The 26,585-nt window shown below is 47.8% G+C and overlaps 1 protein-coding gene across 4 annotated transcripts in view; it reads left to right on the top strand.

Moving 5' to 3' along the window:
- The window catches only part of SYK (spleen associated tyrosine kinase), a 90,447-nt gene that overhangs the window by 17,168 nt on the left and 46,694 nt on the right, over window positions 1-26,585 (top strand). For 3 of the 4 annotated variants that reach the window (XM_081263308.1, XM_081263307.1, XM_081263305.1), the window contains exon 2: window positions 25,070-25,531. In XM_081263308.1, coding sequence (XP_081119434.1) covers window positions 25,118-25,531 — 414 coding nt within the window. In that variant the 5' untranslated portion in view covers window positions 25,070-25,117. Of the gene's footprint in view, window positions 1-10,095; window positions 10,292-25,069; window positions 25,532-26,585 lie in introns of those variants that run through there. The other variant, XM_081263306.1, reaches the window with a different exon arrangement.

Here is a 26,585-nt window from a genome sequence, read left to right as displayed (position 1 = left end):
GGAGGATGGAGGGACCCAGGATATGTTCCCGCCTAACAGAATATTTTCTTTATGCTGAATAATGCTGTGTGTGTGTGTGTGTGTGTGTGTGTGTGTGTGTGTGTGTGTTGTTGGGGGAGGATGGGTTGGTTTATCATGTGTTTTTCCCAGGGAGGCCGCTAGCCATTCAGAATCTCCTTGCCTGTCCACCTCTAAGTCGTGGTGGGTTTGGCCGCTGCTGTGTGGACTCCCTGGGTCTGCGGGATTTCCCTGGGTCTGCAGCAGCTGGGCCCTGCCCGCAAGTCTTTATGCTGCTAGGGAGAGCCTTGGCTGCCTGTGGCTCCAGTCACCTGCTGTGCTTGGGCATGGTCTGTGCCCTCCGTGTTGACATCTGTTCCCCATTATGAGAATAAAGGGTGGGTCCAGGTTGGACCTTTAGGAGGTGATTCGGGTCTTGCCTTCTAGTATGCATTAAGTCATTTTTGTCACCAATGAATGAGTGGAATGATGGATTGACGGTTCACCTCGGGAAGGGTCTTCCATAAAATCCATTTGGCTTCATCTCCCTCATGCTCCCTGTCTCACATCATGGGGTGCCCTGCATGGCCTTGGGACTCTGTCAACATGAAGGCCATCACCAGCCCCTTGGCTTTGGACCAGGACCGTGAGCCCAGACAAACTTCTTTTGTTTATAAAGTAACTAGACTCGGGTTTTCTGTTTTAGCAATGGAAAACAAACCAAAGTTTCGTTTCACGTTGTCATGTTGTTTAGGGTACTCTATTTCTCTTCTGGTTCTTCTTGTGGTAGGGCAGTTTCAGAAAGCCAAGGGAAGTGACATCTTCACTCTGCTAGCACCTGTGTTGTGTATTATTTTGATGTTTGTCTTATAGAGTCATCAAAATGTTTGGCATTTTCCTACAACAATGAAGTTTCTATAGGAATGGGTAAGAATAACAAACAAATGGAAAATAACTTCAGAATGACCAAAGAAGTTCTTATGGCACTCTTGGCCTTCTGCCAGCCTCTTGGACTTTTATGACCAGCCAGAGCCACTTTGTGGGCCCATTCTTTGATCCATTCAACACACTGATTTCCAGGGCACCCACCATAGGTCAAGAGTAGGGTTAGGTGCTGGTCTATGGCATTTTGTCAGATTTTCCTTACTGTAACAAAATACCTTGGGCCATCAACTTATAAAGATGAAAGATTTACCTTGGCTCACAGTTTTGCACTTGAGTGGCATTTGGCCAGGTTATGCAAAATAGGAGCCCAGCACCAGGCTTGGTCATGTATGGCCTTATTTATTTGTCATAGCAACCATATTTTCTTAGATGTTAAAATTATGGAAAAAAGCAATACCACTCAAAATTAACCAAGGCCTTTATTTATTTATTTTCCTAAAAGCAGAGCATTCCAAATAAAGCTGAAGCTACATCCTTTGGGTGGATGACAAGATGGAGAGTGATTTGCCTCAGGCCAGAAGGCCAGTGAGCACCTTGGTAGCTCCAGGGCCTTTAGTTGCAAAGACTGTAATTCACTCTGCCATGTTGCTTTGTCTACACTGCATGAGTTACACTGTGTCAACTGTGTGACTTGTGTGCAGCAGATACCAACAGCTATAACAATAAATAAACAGATTTTCCTCATAGCAGGGACTGATTTGGGGTATCTTCACATATAAACCCAAGATTTGAAGGTGGCAGATGTTTTTCTTAGACAGCCAACCAGATACAGGGAGATGTGATTCTCAAGAGCTGAGATGAGCTCAGATAGCAATGTTCCAAATATTAGTGCATCAGAAATCAATTCATCCTTGTACTGATTTTTACACAATTCTGTACTTTCCTGCGTAGTCTGTTTGTGACCATCCAGGCCCCTGGGGAATATTCTAGAAACTTCTCCACATGGGTATCTTGAGTCACTGTTAGCATTCTTGCATAAAATGATACCCAGTCGATCCTCATTTTTCAGGGTTCTGTATTTGTGCATTCACCTACTCGCTACAATTTATGATCACCCCAAAATAAGTACTCACGGTGCTTTTGTGGATGTGCACAGTGGGAGAAATAATGACTCGCCAATGTGCACGCTCCCGTGCTTGAGGGTGAACAAGGCCACGCTCCAATGGGGTGCTCCAGCTCCTTCTATAAACAAGTGTCCTTTTCATAGTCTGTTCAGTGACATGGTTTTGCATTGCTTGGTGCTTTTCTTGGGCCATTTTGCTGGTTATTATGGTCCCAACATGTAATGCAGAAGAGCTGTCTAGTTCCTAAGCACAAGAAGACTGTGTTGTGCCCTGGGGAGAAGGCACCTGTGTTAGGGAAGCTTTGGGCACAAGTCACAGTGCCGTTGGTCATGAGTTCCTTGTCTAGTGAGTCAACAGAAACATGTTGAGTAAGGTCTGCATGAGACAGTGGATGAAGGTGTCGTCAGCGGAACTCCCACCGTGAGTCGGGGTTTGGGTTGACTTTACGGAACATATTCAGCTCAGACAATGGGAATCCACTGGATTCTGTTTCTCTCTTATACAAAGAGGGGAAATAAAACTTAAAACCAAGGTATCAGAGTCAGGTTATTTCTATCAGAAACATGTTTCCGAAACGAATGCACCACTTTATCATAAAGTCTCCTCGCCTTGAGTTTTACGCTGGTTAAGGACCTCAGCAGATTTTATTATGCTCAGCACTGTTTGGGTACCAGGAGGACATCAGTGGACAGTCCAGAGGTAGACAGACCGCAGGCTGCAGGATTGGATCTTTCTGTTCCCATCCAGCCGGAAACCCAGTGACTTCTTAAATAAATCTTCTGGGGTTGGGTGTAGCTCGGTGGTAGGCCATTGGTCCAGCATGTGCGAGGCCCTGGGTTCTAGCCCCAGGACCCCCACCACACACACAGTCTTCTGATTCTCACTCACATGTCTCACTTCAGAGAGAAAGCGCACCATGGTCACTATGTGTACAATAAACATCTCCCGTAACTGGAGACTGACGGCGACCCAAGCTGGGGTCAGCCTCACTGTTGAATCATGCACTCACCAGGGGCCCTGGCGGCTTCCAGCAATCAGACTTGCAGGCCCATCGTGGGTCCTACTGGACCTAGGGTCATTCAGGGGCCGCCAGGCAGAACCCCAGGATGGACCTCCGGTGTTCTTCCAGTGGGAGTCCTCTGAGGTCCAGCTCAGCTAGTTGAGGGTCGCACCTGCAGCACTCACCTCTCTGAAGGGCACTGTGAGCCTACCTTCAGGAGATGGGCCTCTTCTCTCGATGGTGGTGGGCGCTGGAACTCAGCAGTCATCTTACGAAGAACTATGTTCCTTGGAGGGAAGAGTGTGGGTCATTTAGCAGTTGGAGATTTTTGTGTACAAAATACTTCAGAAAACATCACGACAACAGGGAAGCTTTTACGTCGGTCTTTATGTTTTCAAAGTTTCTTAGACACCATCCTTTGTTCCTCTCCGTCACTCTGTGTATTAGAAAAGGTGTCGAAATGTTATGGTCACTCCCATCTCTTCCTCTTTTTTATGGGGGGGTACTGGGGATTGAACTCAGGGGCACTCGACCACTGAGCCACCTCCCCAGCCCTATTTTGTATTTTTATTTAGAGACAGGGTCTCACTGAGTTGCTTAGTGCCTCGCTGTTGCTGAAGCTGGCTTTGAACTCCTGATCCTCCTGCCTCAGCCTCCTGAGCTGCTGGGATGACAGGTGTGTGCCCTACTGCCCCTGGCCACTCCCATTTCTTTCAATACGATCAATAAGGTGCTCACTGTCTCCCAGCTGCCTCGCAGGTGATATGGCTGTGTGGGTCAGTCTGGGGCTTTTGTGCATTCAGAATGGTGGAGAGATACCTCAGTCTTGGCTTTCAGACTCATATTATGTGGGGTGAGTTTTTGGTTTTGTTTTTACATTTTTGTGTAGAAAAAAAAACTTAATTTTTAAAAATTTATTGATTTATTCTAATTTGTTATATATGGCAGCAGAATGCATTTGAATTCATAGCACACATATAGAGCACAATTTCTCATGTCTCTGGTTGTACCCAAAGTAGAGTCACACCATTCGTGTCTTCACACATGCACTTGGGGTAATGATGTCCATCTCTTTCCACTGTATTTCCTACACTGCTGGCCTCTCCCTTCCCCCCCCCTCCGCCTTTCCCTATCTAAAGTTCCTCCATTCCTCTCATACTCCCCCACCACATCCCCCGTTATGGATCAGCATCCTCATATCAGAGAAAACATTCAGCATTTGGTTTTTTGGAATTGGCTTGCTTCACTTAGCATTATCTTCTCCAGTTCCATCCATTGACCTGCAAGTATCATGATTTTATTCTCTTTTATGCTGAGTAATATCCCATTGTGTATATATGCCACAGTTTCCCTATCCATTCATCCACTGAAGGGCACCTAGGTTGGCTCCACAGTTTAGCTACTGTGAATTGTGCTGCTGTAAACATCGATGTGGCTGTGTCCCTGTAGTATGCTGTTTTAATGTCCTATGGGTATAGACCGAGGAGAGGGATAGCTGGGTCAAATGGTGGATCCATTCCCAGTTTTCCAAGGAATCTCCACGCTGCTTTCCGTACTGGATGCACTAATTTGCAGTCCCACCAGCAATGTATGAGTGCGCCTTTTCCCCACATCCTCACCAACACTTATTGTTGTTTGTATTCATAATAGCTACCATTCTGCTGGAGTGAGATGCAATCTTAGAGTAGTTTTGATTTGCATTTCTCTAATTGCTAGAGATGTTAAACTTTTTTCATATATTTTTTGATTGATTGTCTATCATCTTCTGAGAAGTATCTGTTCAATTCCTTGGCCCCTTTATTGATTGGGTTATTTGTTTCTTTGGCCCATTTACTGATTGGGTTATTTGAAAAAACTTAAAGTTTTGAGAATGAATATTTTCTAACCTGGATGCATAGAGAGCATGGGATAACAATCACACATACACTCATGACTGTTGTAGGAATCAGGTGCCATATTAACTTACCAACTCTTTTGCTTACATTTTGCTCAAGGGTTGCTAAACAAACTATAACTATCCTAGAATTTCAACCTCCAAACACTTCAATATACCTCTCTTTTAAGAAGACATTTTAGCTGGGTGTGGTAACGCAAGCCTATAATCCCAGTAGCTCGGGAGGCTGAGGCAGGAGGATCGGAAATTCAAATCCAGTCTCAGCAGAAGTGAGGCACTAGGCAACTCAGTGAGACCCTGTCTCTAGATAAAATTCAAAATAGGGCTGGGGATGGGGCTCAGTGGTCGAGTGCCCCTGAGTTCAATCCCTGGCGCCCCCCCCCATTAAAAAGAAAAAAAATATATTATAATAATAGAGATGTCCTGGGACAGCCCAGTCCCAGTTTGTTAGAATGTACCCAAAGTGCCATGGGACTGAAAATAGAGACAGAGCACAGACTGCAATTTATTGGAGGACAGACTGACTGACAGAAACGTGGTTCTGAGTGGTAGCAAAACTAAGAGGATCCCTGGACTGTGGATCAAAGGAGAGACCTAGATATAGATTAGGACAAAAGTGACTTCAACCAAGCCGGAACGTACCTCTTTTAAGAGTCAGGCACATTCCCACCACCCAGTCGCCAATCCTAAAGGGCCACACTCCACCCCAGTGGTCTCGTTGACTTGTGGTGTGCTGGGACACTGTGTGGGGGGACACCAGGGATGCTCAGGAGCAAACATGGTGGCTACAGTTCAAGATGGCTGCGGGCAGGTCACGCTGGATGGCAATGACACGGTCCCCATGTCGTGTTCCTGAACCTGCGTGCCGCAGCCGAGGCGGACGGTTGGGAATAAGGACAGGTGAGCGTGCCTTCCCTGAGGCCAGGTCATTGCAGTACAGGGGGCAGGCCCTGAGCCGCCCTCCAGCCATCCTGAGGACATCCCACCCGCCTCACCAGCAGGTGTAGCATTCACCAGGCAACACATGGGGAGCGCTCAAATGGTCCCCACACGAACTTCTTGAGGAGAGTTGATCTGTCCTCGTTTTGCAGATGATGAAACAGAGGCTTAGCTTTAGGGCTAAAAGTAGCAGAGAAAGTTCTGGAACCTGTCATCCTGGGCTGGAATTGTAACCACTGCCCAAGCCTTTTCTCTGACTCCACATGTACTCAGGCTTCCCGCTGCTGTCCAGATGGACCCGTCCCAGACAAAGTACCCCAAATGCAGCTTGACCTTGCTATCAAGGTGAAAGAGAAAAGCAAGCAAGCTTTGCTTTCAGAGCACAAAGCCCTTAATTTTGAAGTCATTTTCATTGCCTTGATTTAGACCTGAAATTTTCTTCAAGATGGTGCATAAGAAAGGGATCTAGATAATAAGGTTCGCAGTCTCCATCATTTTGGACAAATTAGTGGTCTATTAATAATCCTGGTAGAAAAATATAACTGGGTACTATTTAAATAAATCAGAAAAAGACTTGCTAACTGTATTTCATTTGGTGGGAATGTGTAAAACATGATTTTCCTTCTGCATTCCCTATCTGCATGACAAAATAGGGACCTGTCATTTAGGAGTAGGCCCTGGGCGTCAAACGATGAGCGCTCACAGTCCTGGGGCTCATGGGGCCTCTGCTAGAATTCAGAGTTAGGTGGGGTGGGTTGGGCTAGGACCTGCAGCTCCTCCGGCCTCCTTGGATATCAGGTGGGTTGCTGGCGTCCTGTCTGGATAAAACCGCAATCACACATCATTCACACATTCACCCAGAGAATGTTTATGGATCTGGTAATCATTTCTCCATTTCTCACTTATAAATCATTAACCCTTTAGCCATCTATGATAGAATAGTCACATTTTAATCCCTCACCCATTCATGTGTTCATTCTTCTGGACACTCTTATGGGCCGTCCGTTGTCGGATAGCCATGAGAGAGACATCAGGTAAAGGGTTAACGAAGAGAGACACAAGTCCCCTTCCTCAGCTCTGACATGTAACGAGCTTGGAATTTGTCCCTTCCATCCTTATAACAAGGAGTAGCTGGACAAACTGAGAATCAGTGACTTTTCTTATCCAATCGGGTATCTGGGTAGACGGACACGGGGCATTTGGAGAGATGGGCACATTCAGAAATGCCAAGACCGACCAGTTTGGATTGGTTGGTTCGCATATGGGAAGTATTTTATGATCTCTATATCATCTGCGGAAGCTGTTTTAGTCCCACACTGATAGTAATTCTCGAGAGCTGATGTGGGGTGACTTGCTAGGGGCTACTGGAGTAGTTTGAGAGAGAGAAAAACTCCTATGGGCAGCAGTATCAGAATACCCCCTTCCTTGGATCTTTCCTCCAGGATTTCACTTTAGAAGGCCCCTGGTTAGGTATGGTCAGACATGCAGACGCAGAAATGCCTGTCATGAAGGAGGGTGCTGTCCCAGGTTCCTAGGGGTAGAGACCCAGCACACCACGAAGGACCACGCAGGGTAGCACCAGAGCAGCTCAGGAGACAGGGCAAGGGCAGGGAAGGAAGGGGCAACATCGAGAGCCTTTTCTATAGTTTCTGCAGGAAAGTCTGGGCCAGGCAGGGCAAGCAGGCGTGGGCTTGGTTCATTAATAATTTCTGCAGGCTTGCCGGTAAGGGGCTGCCCCCGGTTGCCTAAGTACCTAGCCTTAGAGTAATTAAGGCAGGGGAATAACTGCTTGGTTTGTGAGAACTTGATAAAGGTAATTGAAGGGTGGACTTTGGGTGGGTTGGTTTGCACATGGGAAGGATTTTATGATCTCATATGATCTTTATTGGCCAGCATTAACCAGGGCCCTGACATCAAAACATCATAAAATACAGACAATCAAAAGGCATGGTGAATACAAACCTCGCTTGGTTCTGATGATGAAGCTCTGAGGAAGAGCCCCTAACAGCTCTGGCCAGGTAGGAGGCGATTTATAACTGTGAAAGGCACCAGAGCTGTCTTCTCTGCAATAAAGGTTATTCTCCAGGAAAAAACAGAGTCCTACTCTCTACCTGGGAGTTCCTAAGTGAATCCCTCATCCTGTCTTTAAAGACTAAGATTCTGCCAGGTCAGTCCAGGGGTGCAAAACCTGTCATCCCAGCAGCTTGGGAGGCTGAGGCAGGAGGATCATTGTGAGTTCAAAGCCAGCCTCAGCCACTTAGCAAGGCCCTAACCAACTTATCAAAACCCTGTCTCAAAATAAAATATTTAAAGAGGGCTGCAGATGTGGCTCAGTAGGTAAGTGCCTCTGGGTTCAATCCTCAGTATTAAAAAAAAAAAAAAAAGATTCTCATAGTCAATAGGGGTCTGGGCTTCCTGACCCCTATTGACTATGAGATCAATGATAATGATAAAGGGGTCAAACATCCAAGAAGACATTACAAGCCTACATGTGTATGCATGAAACAACAGAGCATCGAAATTCACAAGACAGGACAAGCACAGAGGCATACACCTGTGATCCCTGAGGTTTGGGAGCCTGAGGCAGGAGAATCATAAGTTCAAAGCCAGTCTCAGCAAAAGTGAGATGCTAAGCAACTCAGTGAGACCCTATCTCTAAATAAAATACAAAATAAGGCTGGGGATGTGGCTCAGTGGTCGAGCGCCCCTGAGTTCAATCCTCAGTAAAAAAAAAAAAAAAATCCCAAGACAAACACTGATAAATCTGTAAGGAGAAGTAGAACAATCCACCATTATGATTGGCATTTCAGTCTCCCTCTGACAGTAATTAATAGACAATCAGTAAAGCTGAGAGATCTGAGCAGCACTGTCAATCAAATTGACATTGATAAAAGGTTCAATCCAACAGCAGAAGAATACACATTTTCCTCAAGCTCATACGGAGCATGTAGCAGACTACATTCTTGGAAAACATGTTACCAAACTTAAAAGAATAAAAGACATAGTGAATATGTTCTTATAATATAACAAAATTAAACTAGATATCAATAACCAAAAATAATAATAATAATAATAGCTGAAACAATAGCTGAAAATTCCTCCAAATATTTGGATTAAGCAATAGACTTCTATATACCCTTCAGATCAAAGAAGCCTCAAAAGAACTCTTAAAATCTTTTGAAATGCACAAAAATTAAAATATAACTTATGAAAATGTGGGGGGATGCAACATATACATGCTGTGGAGAAAAAGTTATACCAGTAAGTACATATGTGTCTTAATCAATCTTGTGTTGCTAGAACAAAATACCTGAGAGCAGGTGCTTTATAAAGGAAAGAGGTTTGTTTTGGCTCACTGTGTTGGGGGCTGAAAAGTCCAAGTTCAGGCAGCTATGTCTGGCGAGGGCCTCATGTTGCATCATAGCCTGGCAGAGGGCATCAGAAGGTGGCCACATTGTGAGTACCTGTGGAAGAGACCAAAGACATGGGTGGCCTCACTTTTATAACACCCCATTCTCAAAGTCACTCATCCAGTTCCTTGAGACCTGGCTCACTCCTTTGAGATTGACCTTGTCCAAGGGTGGTGCCTGGGAACAGATTACCACATACTAGGCCCCACCTCTTAAAGGTCCACAACCTCAATACACCACACTGGGGATCAGTTCCAGTAGCACATGGGCCTTTGGGGACACACTCAAACCATCTCCAAACCATTGCCCTACGTTAGATAAAGGGAATATGGAAAGTTAATAGCCTAGAGTTCCACTTTAGGAAACTACGGGGGGGGGGGGGGGGGGGGGGAAGAAAGCAGATTAGGCTTCATCCAACAAAAAAAGGAACAAATTAAAATGAAGACAGAAATCATGGGAACTGAAAACCGGAAAACAGTAGGGGAAACCCAATAAAATCCATGTTGGTTTTTTAAAACCATCAACCAGATTATTCGACCTTTAGCTCAGGTTAAACAAAAAAGAAAAAGAAAAGATAGAGAAGAAAATGTGGATGCACCCTAAGACAAAGCTCATTTTGTCAGGAACCCCCCCCCCCCCCCGGAAAGCGTGGTTCCTGCCTGTCGGGAAGAGGCCCACACTTGTCCCTTGACCCCCTCTTGGGCTGGCCTTTGTTTGGGTGGGGTCCAGGCCTCCCGGCAGCACTTGGTTCTGAAGGTGAAATTCAAAGAGGCCCCACAACCCGGGGCCCTCACACTTCTGCTTTCTGGTGTTGTTTTTCCGGCGGACACTGAGGGAAGGCGCTGGCCTGTCACACACACACACACTCCTCCTGGCAGCAGGAAGCCCTCCAGCTTGCCCAGGCCTGTCTTTAGCTCTCTCTGCGTTTCAGCAATCGGGTTTTTAAAGTCCTCTCTTCTGCACTCGGGCCTCCCTGAGTTCCATGCAGTCTGGTCTCCAGCCTGGGACCCTCCGGCTTCCTGTGTCAACCCAGGGAAGGAAGGTAGGTCCGATTGGCAGGAATCCAATCAGGAGGAGACCCCGGTGGTGGTGGGGGGTCTCAGGGCTCCTGTGGCTGTGCCCAGGAGGGGCGACGGTAGGTCACATCTGTGCCTGTGTGTTCTCCCCATGGGACACGTCCCTCCAGGGGGTTAAACCACTCTTCAGTCCCCGTGTATGACCTTTGCCCCTTCCTTGAAGCATTGGATACATGTACCTGCCGGGTTTATGACAGAGACAGTTATACAATCTAAGCCACTCTCAGAGGCTTCTGGAATGTTTTACAATCACAAATCTCCCATGATCATTTTTAATCGTTGGGGAAAAAAAATGAGTTTATATGTGCTCAGTAAAACCCTGGAGATGTCTTAGTACACGGCCAGGGTGTCCCTTTTGTTTAAATCAGGGAATTTGATTCTTGTGGCAGCCACAGGGTCCCCGTACAGCTGGTGCTAATGACATGGAGGGAATGCAGAAGTAAAAATAGGGTCTGGAAGCTGGAGACTTCTGCCCAGCCCCGGCGGATCAGACAAATGTTGTGTCTACTGACTGTGTCTCTGCCGACCGCCGCTTCCCCGCAAGGGTGTTGGGGCTTGGAGCAGGATCCAGGAGAGCTCTGCACCTTGACTGCCGTATTTATCTTCCCTGGGTGCTCTGCCCAGGCAAGACAAGACCAGCAAGATCTAGCAGGCGTGTTCCGCAGGAAGTCTTTAACTCACTGCTTTGCCAGGTGTTGGTGTCTTTCCCAGAGGACAGTGGCAATGAGGTGGCTCCCGGGACACAGTAGATGGTTGAGTTCATTGGGGAGATGCTCTTGCTGAGGATCCACACACGCCCCAGGCCTCTGGCAGAAGCCTGGCCCTGTCCTCCTCTGTTCCACAGAGCGTGAGACAGACTTTGCTAAGGTCTGACCTTGGCCTTGAGCCAGTCTCCACTGAATTATTCACAAAGCCCCGCTCTTTTTAATGACGCATCGCCTGTGTGCCCCTCCCCATCCCCTGAGCCCACCTGTGTGAAGTGGGCTCTGCGTGGAGAAACTTCGGAGCTGGCACCCAGGTGAGGTGTCTACCTGGGTCCCCTGCTTCAGGCCTGAGCCTGCCATGGATGACTTTCATGGTCCTCCCCTGTTCGCTTCTCTGCCCAGGGTAAGGGTCCTTATTGGGCTGGTTGCTTATTGGTAGCCAACTATGCTGAAAGCTCACACCCACCGGTGTGGACACGGAGGCATGTCATCGAGCGTATGGAGCCTCCACTGTGGAGTCTGAGGAGGTCTGTAGGTTTGCTGATGCACGTCAGCCCTTGCGTTTTCAGAGCTTCCAAGTTCTGAAGGTGCAGCAAACGAATTTGGTTTTGAAGCTTTGGATGGCGTTTTCTTCTAGGGCAGCAACCCCTGTATTTCCAAATGACAGGGAAAGCCAGGCTGGCCACGCCTAGCTGACTTTTTGTTTCTGGAAATGGGAGGTCTCTGTATTCTAAAGAGTCCCCTGTGCTTGCCTGCGGGTGCAGAAACAGGGGTGCACTCTGCAGAATGAACGAGAAGCATGATTACCTCTTGGGAGAGCAAGCATCAGGCGGGCCACAGGGAGGCTGGGGGCAGGCTCTGCAGGTGGTCTCCCAGAGGGCAATCCCACTTATCCACAATGAAATATCCACCAGGTAGGCCAGGGGCTAATGCAGGTTGACTGTGTTCTGATTTCCATTCCTTCCATGTTGCAACCCCTGGTTTGTCACGACATGTTTGCATCTGCGTGGTGAGACCCTGCTACAGAAGGCTGTGAACACCCACCCAGGGCAGACTAGTCGAGGGTGGTGGTCTGTGGAAGCAGGTGCTGTGGGGGATGATTCCTGTAGCATCTCTCTTGGCTTGGTCATTTCTCTATAGCTAACCAGCCAATCCCTAACCAGCCCTGCAAGACTGATTCTGTCTCTTAGCTTGAGCTCATTCCTCTTTCTTATGAAAATTAATGTAACCCACAGAGGAAGTTTTTCCTTTTACCCAAATCTTGACAATTTTCTCAGCTTCAAACCCTGAAGAAAATTCCCAGACGCATCTGAACAGGGCTACTTTGCATTTGAGTGGCTGTGTGGTTTCAAGTATGATAAACCTAGATTTGCATCTTCCTGATTTTGTTTCCCTAAATGGTATGGATTTTTTTATTTTGCATATTATTCATGATGTTGGTGGTTTAGCAGTGTAGCAAAGCATTTGCTTATGACACTAAGGATCTTTGAAGACATGGCTTTGAGTGGTCTGATAGTATCCTCTTAGATGCCTGTGCCGTAACTAGCTTTTACTAATTCCTTATTTTTTAACAGCGAGGGTATTTCTCATATTCAGTGCAAGAGGGATGAGCGCTTGTATAAATAGATCTTTGTCCACGTCAGATTGTTTCCTTAAATTCTTGGAGGTAAAATTGTTACATGACAGGATGGCACACATCTCTTAATACACGCTGGTATGGATTTATCAGATAATCATCTTCGCTGCTGTTTGCCCAGAGAACCTTTTACTTCTGCCACCGTCTATATGATAGGAGGTTCTCCTGTGGCCTAGAGATGGGAAAATGAGCCACTTTCCATGGCTAAGTGCTGTGGGAAATGTTTGCTACAAGAAGTTAAGGGGCTGCAGATGGGGAAGCTAGCAGCTGCAGGAGCCATGCTTCAGTGGTCTCCAGAAAAGCAGAAGCCCCAACCACAGGTCTGAGGCCCTTAGGTAACGAGGACACACAGGGCATTCAGAAAAGGCTACAAAGGTTTCCTCTGCCATTTCCCAGTCAAGCTAGAAAATGCTGGAAATTAGACAGATTCAGAGAACAAGAATAATGTGTTTCATAGGTGAGTGGTTCTCCCAAAACGTTGACGCACAATGGTATGTTTTTGTGAATGAGATTCAGGGAAAGTGGGGGGGGGTGCAGAAATTACTTAGAGTCCATGCTCACTACTTGTGACTTTCAGATTTACAAATTGATCTGTTCATTAATATGTACTTGAAACCCCCAAATCAAAACAGTACTTTTACCACTGTTTGTGTAAATGTGCAAGGTGGTAAAAAATCTCCTGACACACATGCTCAGGTTGAATAAGAGACGTTCTGCCTCAGGTTGTATAAAGGGACACTCTGCCTTCTTGTCTCAGCCATTCTGGTGTGAACAGGTGTCCCTTTGCCTGGTCTTTTTATGGCCCCTTTGGAGGGGGCAATTTTGTGCTTTCTGTTGGTGACTTCACCATGGATAATGGTCCCAAGCATAGTGCTAAAGTGCTGCGTCGGGTCTGAGATGTGCTTTACGGAATGAAAAGGTCAGCTTTATACATGAGTTGCAGTATTGGTGGCCATGAGTCCCCTATTAATATATCAACAATATATATGAAGTCACTTTTTACAAATAGAAACACACAGTTGATGAAAGGTCACATATTGATCAACTGATAAAAAGGTAACCAGCCAGCCGGGCGCTGTGGCACAGTAATCCCAGCAGCTCAGGAGGCCGAAGCAGAAGGATCGCGAGTTCCAAGCCAGCTTCAGCAACTTAGTGAGGCCCTGAGCAACTCAGAGAGACCCTGTCTCTAAATAAATATTAAAAAGGCTGGGGATATAGCTCAGTAATAAGCGCCCCTAGGTTCAATCCCCGGTACCAAAAGAAAATAAATATGTAGCTGGAGGATCCCAAGAATTTAACTTTGCATTTTCCTAAGGAGCAGTGTTCAGAATTTGCAGATGTGTTGTACATGCTATAGAACATAACTACCATGCATAACAAGAAACCGCTGTATTTTGTCTCGTGCATGAAATGAAAAGAGAATAGAACCCAGATTATCAATACTGAAGAAATGGAGAGAGGAGAAAATAGAGAAAGAAACGATACTCTGAGGCTTTATAAGTTGTGATGTTAGTGACAGTGAATTAATCTGAACTTTGAGAATCGTCTTTCTTCCTGGTTGCCATTATCTGTAAGTGCTGGGCTCAAGATTGTGGCCCTTGCAGGATTCGGGGAGCCAGTCCTGTCCTCTGGTCTGAGACCTAGAGATGAAGGAAGATAGCATGAAGCTGGCCATATCCACACACTGGGCTCATGCAGCTTAGCTCTCCTCTTCCTGACCTCCAACTACCTTTCCTCACCTCTTCCATACCAGAAAGGCTTATCCTGGCTCTGCCAGGAGTTTTTATCCTCAGTCCCCCTGGCTTTAGGTCTCGTTTATCAGTAACTCCTTTATATATCAATCAAGCAATGGTTGCTTCTGTCACCCAACCCCATTGCACTTACTGTATTAGGTGTCTGTTGCTACCTAGCAAATTGCCCTGAACTTAGTTGATTAAAACTATAGCAATCATTTAAAGGGTGAGAGCATCTCATTCAAAAATCCAAAATTCAAAATGCTCCAAAATCTGAAAATTTGAGTACCTATATGACACCACAAATAGAAAATTCCATACTGTGAAATTCTGTATTATGCATAAAATTATTAAAGTTATTCTGTTAAAGTACCTTCAGGTTATATGTATAAGGTGTATATAAAGCACAAATGAATTTTTGTGTTTATCCTTGGGTCTCATCCCCCAAAATTCTTCTTAGTTAGGTACATAAAAATATTCCAATTTTTTAAAAATCCAAAATCTGAAACAATTCCATTCCCAATCATTTTGGGTAAGGCCTACTCAACCTCTATTTTCTCTCATCATACTTGTGATCAGGTGTTTGAGACAGCTGGGCTGACTCAGGGTCTCCATAGGGCTGCAGTGACCTGGACTGCAATCTCATTTAAAGGTTTGAGGGGGGCTGGAGGACCCTCCTCCAAGATAGTTCCCATGGCTGGCAAGCCCAGGCTGACTGTTGGCTGACGCCTCAGTTTCTTTCCACATGGGCCTCCCCAGAGAGCTGCTTGAGCATCCTTACAACATGGCCTCTGTCTTCCCCAAGGGTGAGCAATCCACTTGAATAGCCCTATTTTATCATACTAGACGGAGGGGAAACTACAAAGGCTTTTATATGGATCAGCCTCAGACATTCCACACATCATTCGGAGGTCAGCCAATGGATGTGTGAGGGTGTGAACACCAGGTGAGGCTCACTGGGTGCCCTCTTGGAAGCTGCCTCCCAAAGAGACACTTGAACTCTCCAACAAACTTTGCAGGGTAGAGACCCATGGTGAAGGTAGCCTCTATTCTGGGGAGCAGGAAACAAAATGGTAAGCATATTTACTCTAATGGAATGTCAATTCTTGTGACATTGGAGAACACAGACGAGAAAATAAATGAAAAGTTATGACGTGAAGTGGGCCAGGGAGTGGGTTGGGCAGGTGTCTGGTGGGCATGGGAAGCTCTGCTCCTGTTCACTGTGTTGGCATTCATGCTGGCTACTCCTCTGCAGGAGATGGAGTTATGCATTCTGGATGAGTTCGCACCTGCCTTTGGATCTGTGCCTCATCTACTTATAGTGCCCTTAAACACAGCAGCTCAGAGTCCATGAGAAATATCATGCTCATGACACCAGGTGTGAGACTATGGCTGTCCATCTGTAAAGTGGCTCCCTGACAAGATAGAGCTTATGTCTCAATCTAAATAGGTTTTGAAGTACAAAGGTCAAACAGTCAACTTATTTCTGGAACTGGAGAAATGGACTCCTAATGTCCAGTGAGAAGATCCAGTGGTGTCAGTCAGTTGCAAAACAATACAGGGGGCTTGAAATAAAACACGTGGGAGACATGCAGGTGCTTATTAGACACAGAGGGACTCCTCGACATTCACAAGAACTCATTTCCACAGGTTCAGGGTGGGCTGCTGGTGGGGCTGCTCAGGGCCAGGGCAGACAGAGCCAACCCTGGGAAAACACAGAGGATTCCTTTCTAGATCTAACCCCTCGCAGTGTGTCATGTGTGGAATGAAGCCTGATTGGCACCCGACTGGCACAAGGGGAGTCTTTGTGGGAAGGAAGCACTGTCTCTGGTTGATCCCAGGCCTCTTATGAGCTGTCCACCGTGGTCATGTGGGTGTGTCTTGTCTCTCTCTCTTGGACAAGTGCACGTGCGTGCGCGCGCGCACACACACACACACACACACACTCACACTCACACACACACACCCTCCTTCCAAGTATCGAGTTTTCTATTCCTTTCTCTTCTGCATCTCACCATGAGCTAATCCTTCTCTATTCCACACTTCCACTCATGAGGTACCAATGGTCCTGGGCAACCTCCGTGTTCTCCATTCACTGCTGACATTCATTTATTTATTTATTTATTTATTTATTTATTTATTTATTTATTTATTTGTTCTTTAAGTTAGACATGATAGTAGAGTCTATTTGGACATATTTATACAAACATGGGGTATATCGTATTCTAATTAGGATCCTAGTCTTGTGGATGTACATGATGTAGAACTTCACTGTGTTGAATTCATATATGAACAAAGGAATGTTATGTCCAGTTCATTCCACTGTGTTTCCTATTCCTATCCCCTCCCTTCCCTTCATTCCCCTTTGTCTAATCCACTGAACTTCTATTCTCCCCCTTTCTTTATTGTGTGTTAGCATCCACATATCAGAGAGAAACTTTGGCTTTTGTTTTTTTTGGGGGGTTGGCTTATTTCACTCCAGATCCATCCATTCACCAGTGAATGTCATCAAGTCATTCTTCTTTATGGCTGAGTAATATTCCACTACTTATATATAACACATTTTCCTTACCCACTCATCTGTTGAAAGGGCACCTAGGTTGGTTCCATAACTTAGCTATTGTGAATTGTGCTGCTATACACATTGATGTGGCTGCTTCACTGTAGTGTGCTGGCTTTAACTCCTCTGGTGTAGGAGTTAAAAGTGGGGTGGGATAGCTGGGTCAAATGATGGTTCCATTCTTAATTTTTTGAGGAATCACCATGATTGTACCAATTTGCAGGCCCACCAGCTCATGGCTGCCATTTATTATGGTGGCTTTGGTATATTGCCTTCCCCTTTCACAGATGAAGATCTGTAACACTAAGGTGCCCAGGTCACCTGGAGCCGGGATGGGACACCAGCCTTTCCATGTCCCAGCCTCTGCTCTGTGCCCAGGACCTTGCCTTCATCTGGGCCAGCAGGCACCACTCCCATGGGACTCCACGTCTTTCCAACCCTCCCCAGCCTCTGCTCATGAGTGATGATGCTAACAAAGTAGATTAATTTGTTGGTGAAAGAGCTAAAACCTAGAAGGCACACTTGAGATCTGTGGTCAGGCCACAACAGCTAATGCAGTGATTTCCAGGTGTGGGTATCTTTGTCCCCAAAGAAGGTTAGGCCATGTCTGGAGATGATTTTTGTTGTCAGGACTGGGGAATGGGATTCTATTGGCATCTGGTGGGTAGAGGCCAGGGACATTCCTAAATAACTTGTAAACTCCAGTAAATCACACAGCCCCCTGACACACTCAGAGCCGAGAGTGGCCCAGCCCCAGTGTCAAGAGCAATTGGGTTGAGTGACTCTGCGCTAATTGCAATGAGGGATGCCAAATGAAAACAGAACCAACAGAGGGGGTGGTGGGGTGAATGCAGCTGCCTTACTATGTAAATAAAGGGTGGGGGACGTGTTGTGACCACATGTGAAAGGGAAACTTCAACCTCCAGAAGCCCAGTGTAACTTCTGGGCCGCTGGGGCCATCCACGCCTGTGCTGATAGACCACCAGGCACAGACCCGGGAGATGATGGCAGTTAATGTCAAAGTTAGTGGCACTTTTTTTGGTACTGAGATTGAACCTAGAGGCACTTTACCACTCAACTATATTCCCAATCCCTCTTTTTAAAAAATATTTTTAGTTATAGATGGACACAATAACTTTGTTTATTTAGTTTTTTTGTTTTTTTAGGTGGTGCTAGGGATTGAACCCAGCGCCTCACGCGTGCTAGGCCAGCACTTTACCACCGAGCCACAACCCCAGGACTCCCGCAGTCCCTTTTTATTTTATTTTCAGACAGGGTCTTGCTAAATTGCTGGGGTTGGCCTCAAACTTGAGATCCTCCTGCCTCAGCCTCTTGAGTGGCTGGGATGACAGGTGTGCACCATTGCACCCAGCTCAGCAGCACTTTTAAGAAAGGTTTTAGCAATAGGATATCACGTGGGCAAAGTCAGGGTGCCGCCCGGATATGGGAGTTTGTGAAATATCAGGTGAAGGAGAACGTGTTGATTTGGAGTAGCCACTGTGGGTGTGCAGGCACGGGGAAAGAACTGTGTGTGTGCTTTGTGTCCTGGGGTCACATGGAAGAAGATTGGGGCTGGAGAAGAGTCAGGGAATCAGATGAGGAAGCGTTTCCTGCCAGAAGCATCTGGCAGATCCTCATCAGGAAGAGCCAGGTCCTTCCCCCTAAGAAGCTATGAACTCACACAAGAACCAAGTCCCAAGCAAGTGGCTGCAGGACAGATATATCCATAAGTTTGGACCTACTTATCGCCAAGGGTCTCTGGACGCGCAGCGACTGGACATTTAGACTGTTATCAGAAAAGCAACATGCATTCATTGTAGAATTCTAAAGAGGAAGGAGCAACATGTTTCTATGGAAGAGTTATTTTGTGGAGAGCTTGCAGACCCTGAAGCATGAGAAAGTCAGTTAAAGTTTTCAGATCTTTGATGCGTACATTTTAGGATAAGAGCAGGCTTACAGGGATGTTAGGTTCTGTGGTTAAGTTAAATATGAGTGGGGAGCCGCCGGGTTGGGCACAGGCAGACTCGAGCCATCAGGGACCATCTGGACCACCCGCCTTAAGAGCATGATGTCGAACTGAGACCTCAGGTCAGAGCAGGAGAAAGGCAGCCAGGATACAGGTCCATGGCTGGACACAGACAGACCTGACCCATGAAGACAGGCAACGAGGCTATGTGGCTGGATAGGGGGAGCAAGCTGAGCCTGGAGGTCTCAGGCCAAGGCAAGGAGAACCTTGCAGGAGAAGAGAGTTTGGGATGTGGCATGAGAGGAGAGAGGTCACCTTGCCTGTGAGTAGGGAACAGACAACCCGGAGCACAGGGCCCAAAGCCAGGACCAGAGCCGATGCCTTGGCCTGAAAGATGGCGGCTGCTGCTTCTCGGGCAGCCCGGGGAGATGGTGGGAGGCAGAAGTCCCGGGGACGCATTCTCAAGGAAGACTGCTGAGAGAGCCCAGGAGACCAGCTCGTCTCGCCTCTTAGATCCGCGGCTTCTTGGCTGATGGGTGGACCTCGGTGCCCACGTGAGCTGCTGCCTCTTTGGGAGGGAGCCTGCCCCAGCGTTGCCCGACGCTTCTGGTAGGAGCAGGTTCTTTTCTGACCTGAGATGTGCAGAATGGAGGAAAGGGAAGACGCCTGCCAGTCTCTAGGTCTCACCCTGACCAACCAGTTGTCGTTGGTATCATTTCCTAAGTGAGGAGACTGAGGGAGTGATATATTTGGTGAGGTTATAGGAATGAAGAATCGAAAGCCCCTTCTTGGGTCTCGAAAGGTCGAATTGCCTCTTAGATGTCCAAGCGATGACAGGTAAGCCGACATACAGGTCAGGAGCTCAGTGGAGAGAGATGGGTATCCATTAATCCACCTGCATTTCCTGACCACCCACCAGGTACTAGGAGCTGTTAGGACCATGGAGACCTGGCAGTGGACAGAGGCTTCCCTATTCTAACCTTCTAGAGCTGGCCCTCTGTAGGGGGGGAAGAAGATGGACTCAAATGTGACCATCAATGAGGATGTGTTAAAGGGCTGTCACCTTACGGAGATTTGCTATAGGGAAAAATCAAGTACAGGAGGGAGAGATGCGCCCCAGGGAAGCATGGGCAGTTATTCCACGTTAAAAATCATTTTTCTATTCCTACGGGCACATTTAACCTGCATTATGAAAAGGCCCCAATAGAGCACGGAATTCTGTTTTTAAGGGGCTCACTTGGCACCTGAAAACCATTTCTGCTGAAGAGCTACCTGCACAGGTGTGTGCTGAGGCGTATGGACTGGTGGGCTGAGGGGCACAGGTATTGGAGGGCCTTGCTGGGGATCATGTGATGTCACCCCCCTGTCCAGTTGTAACGAAAGGTCTTTTTTGTTTCTCAATTTTCTGCTGTTAAAAACAAACAACTGGTCATACACATGGAGAAAAATAACTAGCAATGTTGAATTGACAAAAAATACAGAGTGCACTCTAAGTAGCACTGAGAAAATGATCCCCAGGGGAAGTGACCTTGAACTCTGGACTTTCCCTGCAAACAGAGGAGAAGGGGTTGGGGAGGTGGTGAGCAGAGTGTGTCAGCAGCAGTGACGGGGACCATGGTAGAGTTCATGGGCACGCAGGAAGAAGGCTCACGGCAGGTGTGTGGCTGGCTCCCCCTGTCTCAGGACCCAGGCTTGGTGAGAAGGTGGAGCTCCTTGAATCTGCCATAGTGGCTGAGAGCGAGCATGGAAAACAGAGCTGAGAACAGCAGTCTGGCTGTGAGGGCGGGGTGGCTGGTGGCTGGAGTGGAGTGACCATCTTGAAGCTCGGGGAAGCGGAGGGTGGAGACCAGGACCGAGTCGGGGGGCCAGCCCTGAGAAGGCAGGAGTGCCGCCCGCCGTTGCTGCTCTGCCGCCGATTCTGTTTGTGCCTTAAGTTTAACAGTCCAAGGATGCCGTCAGCAGCTCCTACAGTGGACAGCTCTCCTGGCCAAGCATCCACCACACAGGACAAGGTCACTCTTCCTTCAGACCAGCACCTGGTCACCTCCAGTGCAAGAAATCCTCTGGTCAGAAGGAAGAGGGCCTCTGGGCCAGGATGGGGCCAGTATTGAGCACAGGGGGCTCTTTTTCTCCCCAGGGAAACCAGAGGTGGCCTTCTGCTCAGGAAGGAGGTGGAAATACAGCATCGGGTGGAGGGTCCCAGAGTCTGGGAGGGTGGGGGCAGGGTTAGGGGTTCCTGGGGACAGGGTGACAGTTAGACAGAAGGTTCTACTGCACAGAAGGAGGACTGCTGTCGTTTCCATCCGGAATGTCCCTCAAAGGCTCATGTGTTGAAGACTTCCATCTCCTCTGGTGCCACTGCTGGGAGGAGACGGAAACTTCAGGAGGCGGAACTTAGCTGGAGGAAGTGAGGGTCTCTCTCGTCCCCTCTCTCTGTCTCCTTGCTGGCCACCATGGAGCGGCAACCTTTTCTCCACCACGCACATCCACCACGGTGTGCCGCCTCTTTGTAGGCCCCTAGTGACAGGGTCAGGTGACCAGAGACTGACACCTCCAAACAAGAAGCCGAAATAGACCTTTCCTCCTCCAGGTTTGTTTTCTCAGGCATCTTTGTCACAGCAACAAGAAGCTGATGAACACAGTGACTGTGAACAGTATGTTGTGCATTTTAAAATAAGGGGGTTTTGAAAGTTTTCACCACAAACATATGATGACTGACGTGGATACGCCGATTACCTGGATTTGATCAGTGCACATTTTATACACGTGTCAAAAACATCACACCATGCCACGTATATTATTAGAAATGAAATAAACAAACCAAAATGAGCTATAAAGGACTTGTACCTCAGAGGGCCTCTAGAGGACCCCAGGACCTTGTGACAACCTGCTCTGTCTTCTGTTGATGCACTTGAACCTGAGATTCAGGCCGAATCACCTGCAGAGATGGAGCTATTACCAAGAAACCAGTGAACTTTCAAAGAAAATGTAGTTCCAATTTATATTGATCAAAAGATGGTTGTTAGCATTTCATTTAAAATATTGTTCCTTTAAAAAGTTATTTAGTTGGAGCTCTTAGTGGATTAAAGCTACCTGAAGAGGGACATGGGGACCTGGAGGGGGTATGAGCAGTCAGGGACAGTCACACAGCAAGGAGCATATGAGGTACTTCTGTGAGGACGGGGGAGAGTGGTCAGGGGTGTGGGGAGGCCGCAGGGGGCGTGAAGTGAGCCCAGGAAAGGGGGGATGTCCGTGGCAGCCCTGGTGAGGTCCAGAGAGCTGAGGAGGGGATGCCCGGAGTGAGCCTCTTGGCAGGGGCATGGGCAGCCTGGAGGGGGCACAGTCTGTGCAGCCCAGGAGGGAGGCCGTGGGAGGAGGTGTGCGGTCAGGGTGTGTGGGGTCAGAGGTGAAGGTCTGCAGCTGCAGGTGACGCCGTTGTCGTGGTGCAGGGTGAGGACCAGGCACACAGCCCTTGGGAGTCACTCCTGGGAGAACACAAGACTACAGAAGGTCCCCTGTGTCCCTTGCTGGGCACTGCCAGGGGATCCACATGCGGGCAGGCAGCAGATGGACGCGGTGGCCTCCCCAAGATGGCGGGAACAGCAGCACAGCAGGCGCCTGAGAGGAGCAGGCCCCTGGACAGCCTGCAGGGTGAAAGGAGGTAGGGGGGATAGTCCAGGCCCTACAGGCCCAGCACCCCTGGCCAGAAAAGTGGGGAGTGTGACAAGAGAGGACTTAGGGGCGGGGCCGAGCCTGCGGCAGACACCATGGCGAGAGAACCAGGGGGGGGAAGAGTCAGAATAGATGCATCCCAAAAGACACTGGGTTTCACCAGAGATGTCCCCGCCTTAAGAGCAAGTAGACTGTGCTTTAAATTCTTAGAAACGTGTTGGACCAAGAAAAATTAGACGTTAACAGTCAAATACTATGAAAAGCAAGCAGAACAATGACTGTGCATCTTATCACACTGGACCACACCCCCGTCTTTGCAGGGCCACTCAGAGGAGGATACTGTCCAGAGAAAATTCAGTGACCTGCATCAGGTGGGTGTTCCTGTGCTGCGCAGCCAATTCGAGGACAGTTCACATCCCAAGGGGTTGTTTCGTAGGATCATGTGGGGGCCGTGCTATGTATCACGTGGGGTGTGTGTGTATATGTGATGTAGTCAGTGGATACGATGTGGCATGTGGTGCAGGCATGTACATGTGATGTAGGGTTTGTATGATGTGTGCATGGTGTGTACATAGTGTGTTATGTGTGTAGTATGTGTGGTATATGTGGGATGTGATGTGTGTGGTATGTGTGTAATTGTGCTGCATGGAGCATGTTTGGTGATGAGTGGCGTGTATGGTGTTTGTGTTGTATGTATGTTGTATGATGTGTGTATGTAAGACACATGTATACATGAGGTGTGATTGTGATATGTATGTTGTGTGAATGATGGTTGATATGTGTATGTGAGTGGTGTATTGTGTTGTAGGTGTGGTGTGTTGTCTGTTATGTGACATGTATATGATGTGTGTATGTTGTGTGGTGAATATGTGATATGTGGCATGTTTATGGAGTGTGTGTGATGTGGGGGTGGTGTATGGGTGATGTGCATGACATGCGTGTTGTGTTTGTGGGTTGTGTGTGGGTCTGGTGTATTTGTTGGATACCTATGTATGTGATGCAGTGTTATGTCATATATGTGCGTGTGATGTGTGTGTGTGGCATGTCGTGTAGGCCTGAGGTGTTCGGGGAGTCTGGAGAACATGAAAGGGCCAGTGCTTTCACCCCAGATGAACAGTGAGGCCATCTGGATGATTTCCTTCCATGACCAGTCCCTTTAGTTTAAAATACACACCTCTGTGGATACCTCCTGGACATCTCATTTACAAAGCTCCATGTTAAAACTGCATCTGCACCAGGTACAGTAGCGGATGCCTGGAATCATAGTGGCTTGGGAGGCTGAGGCAGGAGGGTTGCAAATTCAAAGCCAACCTCAGAAATTTAGCAAGTCCCTAAGCAACTCAGAGACCCTGTCTCTAAAATCCAGTGAAGTGTTGGGGATGCGGCTCAGTAGTTGAGCACCCTTGGAGTCAATCCCTGGTATCAATCAATCAATCAATCAATCACCTTTGTCTGCAGCTCCATTTCCCCTCTGCAGTGTGTGCTGGCACCTGGGGGGCAGTACCTTCCTGCTCAGATGTCCTTGTAGCTGTGAGCCTGTGCTATCTATCACCCATGCATTGGAGGAGCCCTGGTCACCTGGGAAGCCATGTGACAAAGGGAGGCGATGGAGTGGAGTGGAGTGCGGTCGGGGCATACTGTTCCCACGCTCAAGCAAACTGCAGGAGGATGTGGCTTGGGTGCCTCAGGCAGCTGCTGTCTGGTCTCCACCCCAGACCACGGGTGGGGAGGCCTGTGGTGACAGAAGGGGACAGTGTTCCATGGTCACAGATGAGGCCCCCACGGCTGCTCTCTGGATTTCAACTCACCCAGTGGCTATCTGGAGTCATCTCTGTAGTTCAGATAGAGAGGAAAGGGGGGCTGGGGACGTGGTTCAGGCGGTAGCGCGCTCACCTGGCATACGTGCGGCCCGGGTTCGATCCTCAGCACCACATACCAACAAAGATGTTGTGTCCGCCGAGAACTAAAAAAAAAAAAATTAAAAAAAAAGAGAGGAAAGGAGTTCAACAGCATCTTCACTGGCAACGCGCCCTGCAAAAATAAAAAATTGTCGCCATCTCCACAGCAACCCTGGCTTTAAGCTTGTGTTGGTCTCTGCTCCTGGGTGCTGCCGTCCACCCGCACGGGGAGTGCCTGAGCCTGTTTTGCAATAACACTTCTGTGTACTTCTCTTTTTTAGGAGGTTTCTTCTTAAAATTTTTTGTCCCCCACCAAAAAAAAAAAAAAAAAAAGTGAATTTGGTGACTTTGGCCAAAGGCTGTGATTTGGGTTAATTATGCAGAGGGCGGGCTGGGAAACCATAAGTCGTGTGAGCAGAAATGACAGTGCATGATGGGAAGTCCAAAGAGGGATGCACCTCCATTCTGAGCGGGAGGATCTGTCTCCAGCTGGCAAGGATTCAGAGGGAGTCAACCCACATTTCTCGCAGCTTGAGTTGCTCACTGGAGTCTTCTCATCTTTGTCTTGTCCCCAGGTGTCTCCCTGCCTGGGCCCTGTCACTTCCTGAGGAGACAGCGCCGGCATGGCCAACAGCCCAACAGAGAGCGCCAACCACCTGCCCTTCTTTTTTGGCAACATCACTCGGGAGGAGGCCGAAGATTACCTGGTCCAGGGGGGCATGACAGATGGGCTCTACCTGCTGCGTCAGAGTCGCAATTACCTGGGTGGCTTTGCCCTGTCAGTGGCTCACGGCAGGAAGGCACACCACTACACCATCGAGAGGGAGATCAATGGCACCTATGCCATCTCGGGTGGCAGGACCCACAGCAGCCCTGCTGACCTCTGCCAGTACCACTCGCAGGAATCCGATGGCCTCATCTGCATTCTCACAAAACCCTGCAACCGACCCCCCGGAGTGCAGCCCAAGACAGGGCCCTTCGAGGACCTGAAGGAAAACCTCATCAGGGAATATGTAAAGCAGACCTGGAACCTGCAGGTGGGTCTCAGTTGGACCTGCACCCTGTGTTCATGGGAACCTGGGATCCCACACAGATGTCCCCATGACATGCAAACCTAGTGTGCCCCAAAGAGCACCCAACTCCTCAACCATCAATTTTAGCCAAAAAGCGACTGACTCTAGGAAGACTACCATTCCTCCTTTATACGCTGAGGCAGGGAAACTTCATGCCTGGGATGTGGCTTTCTGCACTACAGGAGATGTTGCCACCAAGTTCATGGAGGGACTTTTCAAAGAGACATTGATATTTACCTAACAGGGTCATGCCATGCACAATGATTGGCCCTTGAATTTACAGCTTCTTAATATCTCTCGCTGAATGTTCTGTCTCACACACACATAAGTGCACCACCCTTTCTTTGGCCACCTGGCATTGCCCACTGGGCACGATAATTTATTTAACTAGTATCCACTGATGAACCCTTTTATCAATTATAAATACTGCTGCTAATGATATCACTCTATGCCAATACTAAGCTGGATTGCAATATCTCTGGTATAAAGCCCAAGAGGCCAGGTTTGCCACGGCAGAGGATGCTTGTGTTTCATTTGGACACGTGCACAAAAGTTTGCCTCTGGAAAGTTGGCAAAGGTGTCCACATTCTTACCTACCCTCCTTGCTCTTCTCAGCTACACATTTGGGGTGGTTTTATTTTTATTTTTACTTCTTGGGTTTTTCTTGATTAATGCAAATTCAAACACTGGCTTCTTCGTTAGTAACTCTTGAAAAGATTGGTTTCTTTCCCACTAAGAAAGACAAAGTAGTTGATTGACTAAGCGCTCGGCCCAGTTTTCCACCTTTGGTTTCCATCTCGCTTTGCCCACAGGGGCAAGAGTTTTCCCCTGTGCTTTCTGTGATGACGCTTCCTTCAGGTACAGGGTCAGTGAGGTGCCCAGTGTAACTAGGTAAAGGGGACAGGACACCTCAGGTGCCTTCCTTGTTCACCTCTTAGGGCTTCTTGACCTAAGACCTTCTTGGAATAACCAGGTTCTATCATACAACTCACTGTCTACCTAGTGGATTATTTGGTTT

The sequence above is a fragment of the Spermophilus citellus genome, assembly GCF_964194105.1.
Source record: "Spermophilus citellus genome assembly, chromosome: 12".
Classification (NCBI taxonomy): domain Eukaryota; kingdom Metazoa; phylum Chordata; class Mammalia; order Rodentia; family Sciuridae; genus Spermophilus; species Spermophilus citellus.
This window is presented reverse-complemented; position numbering and strand designations above follow the sequence as displayed.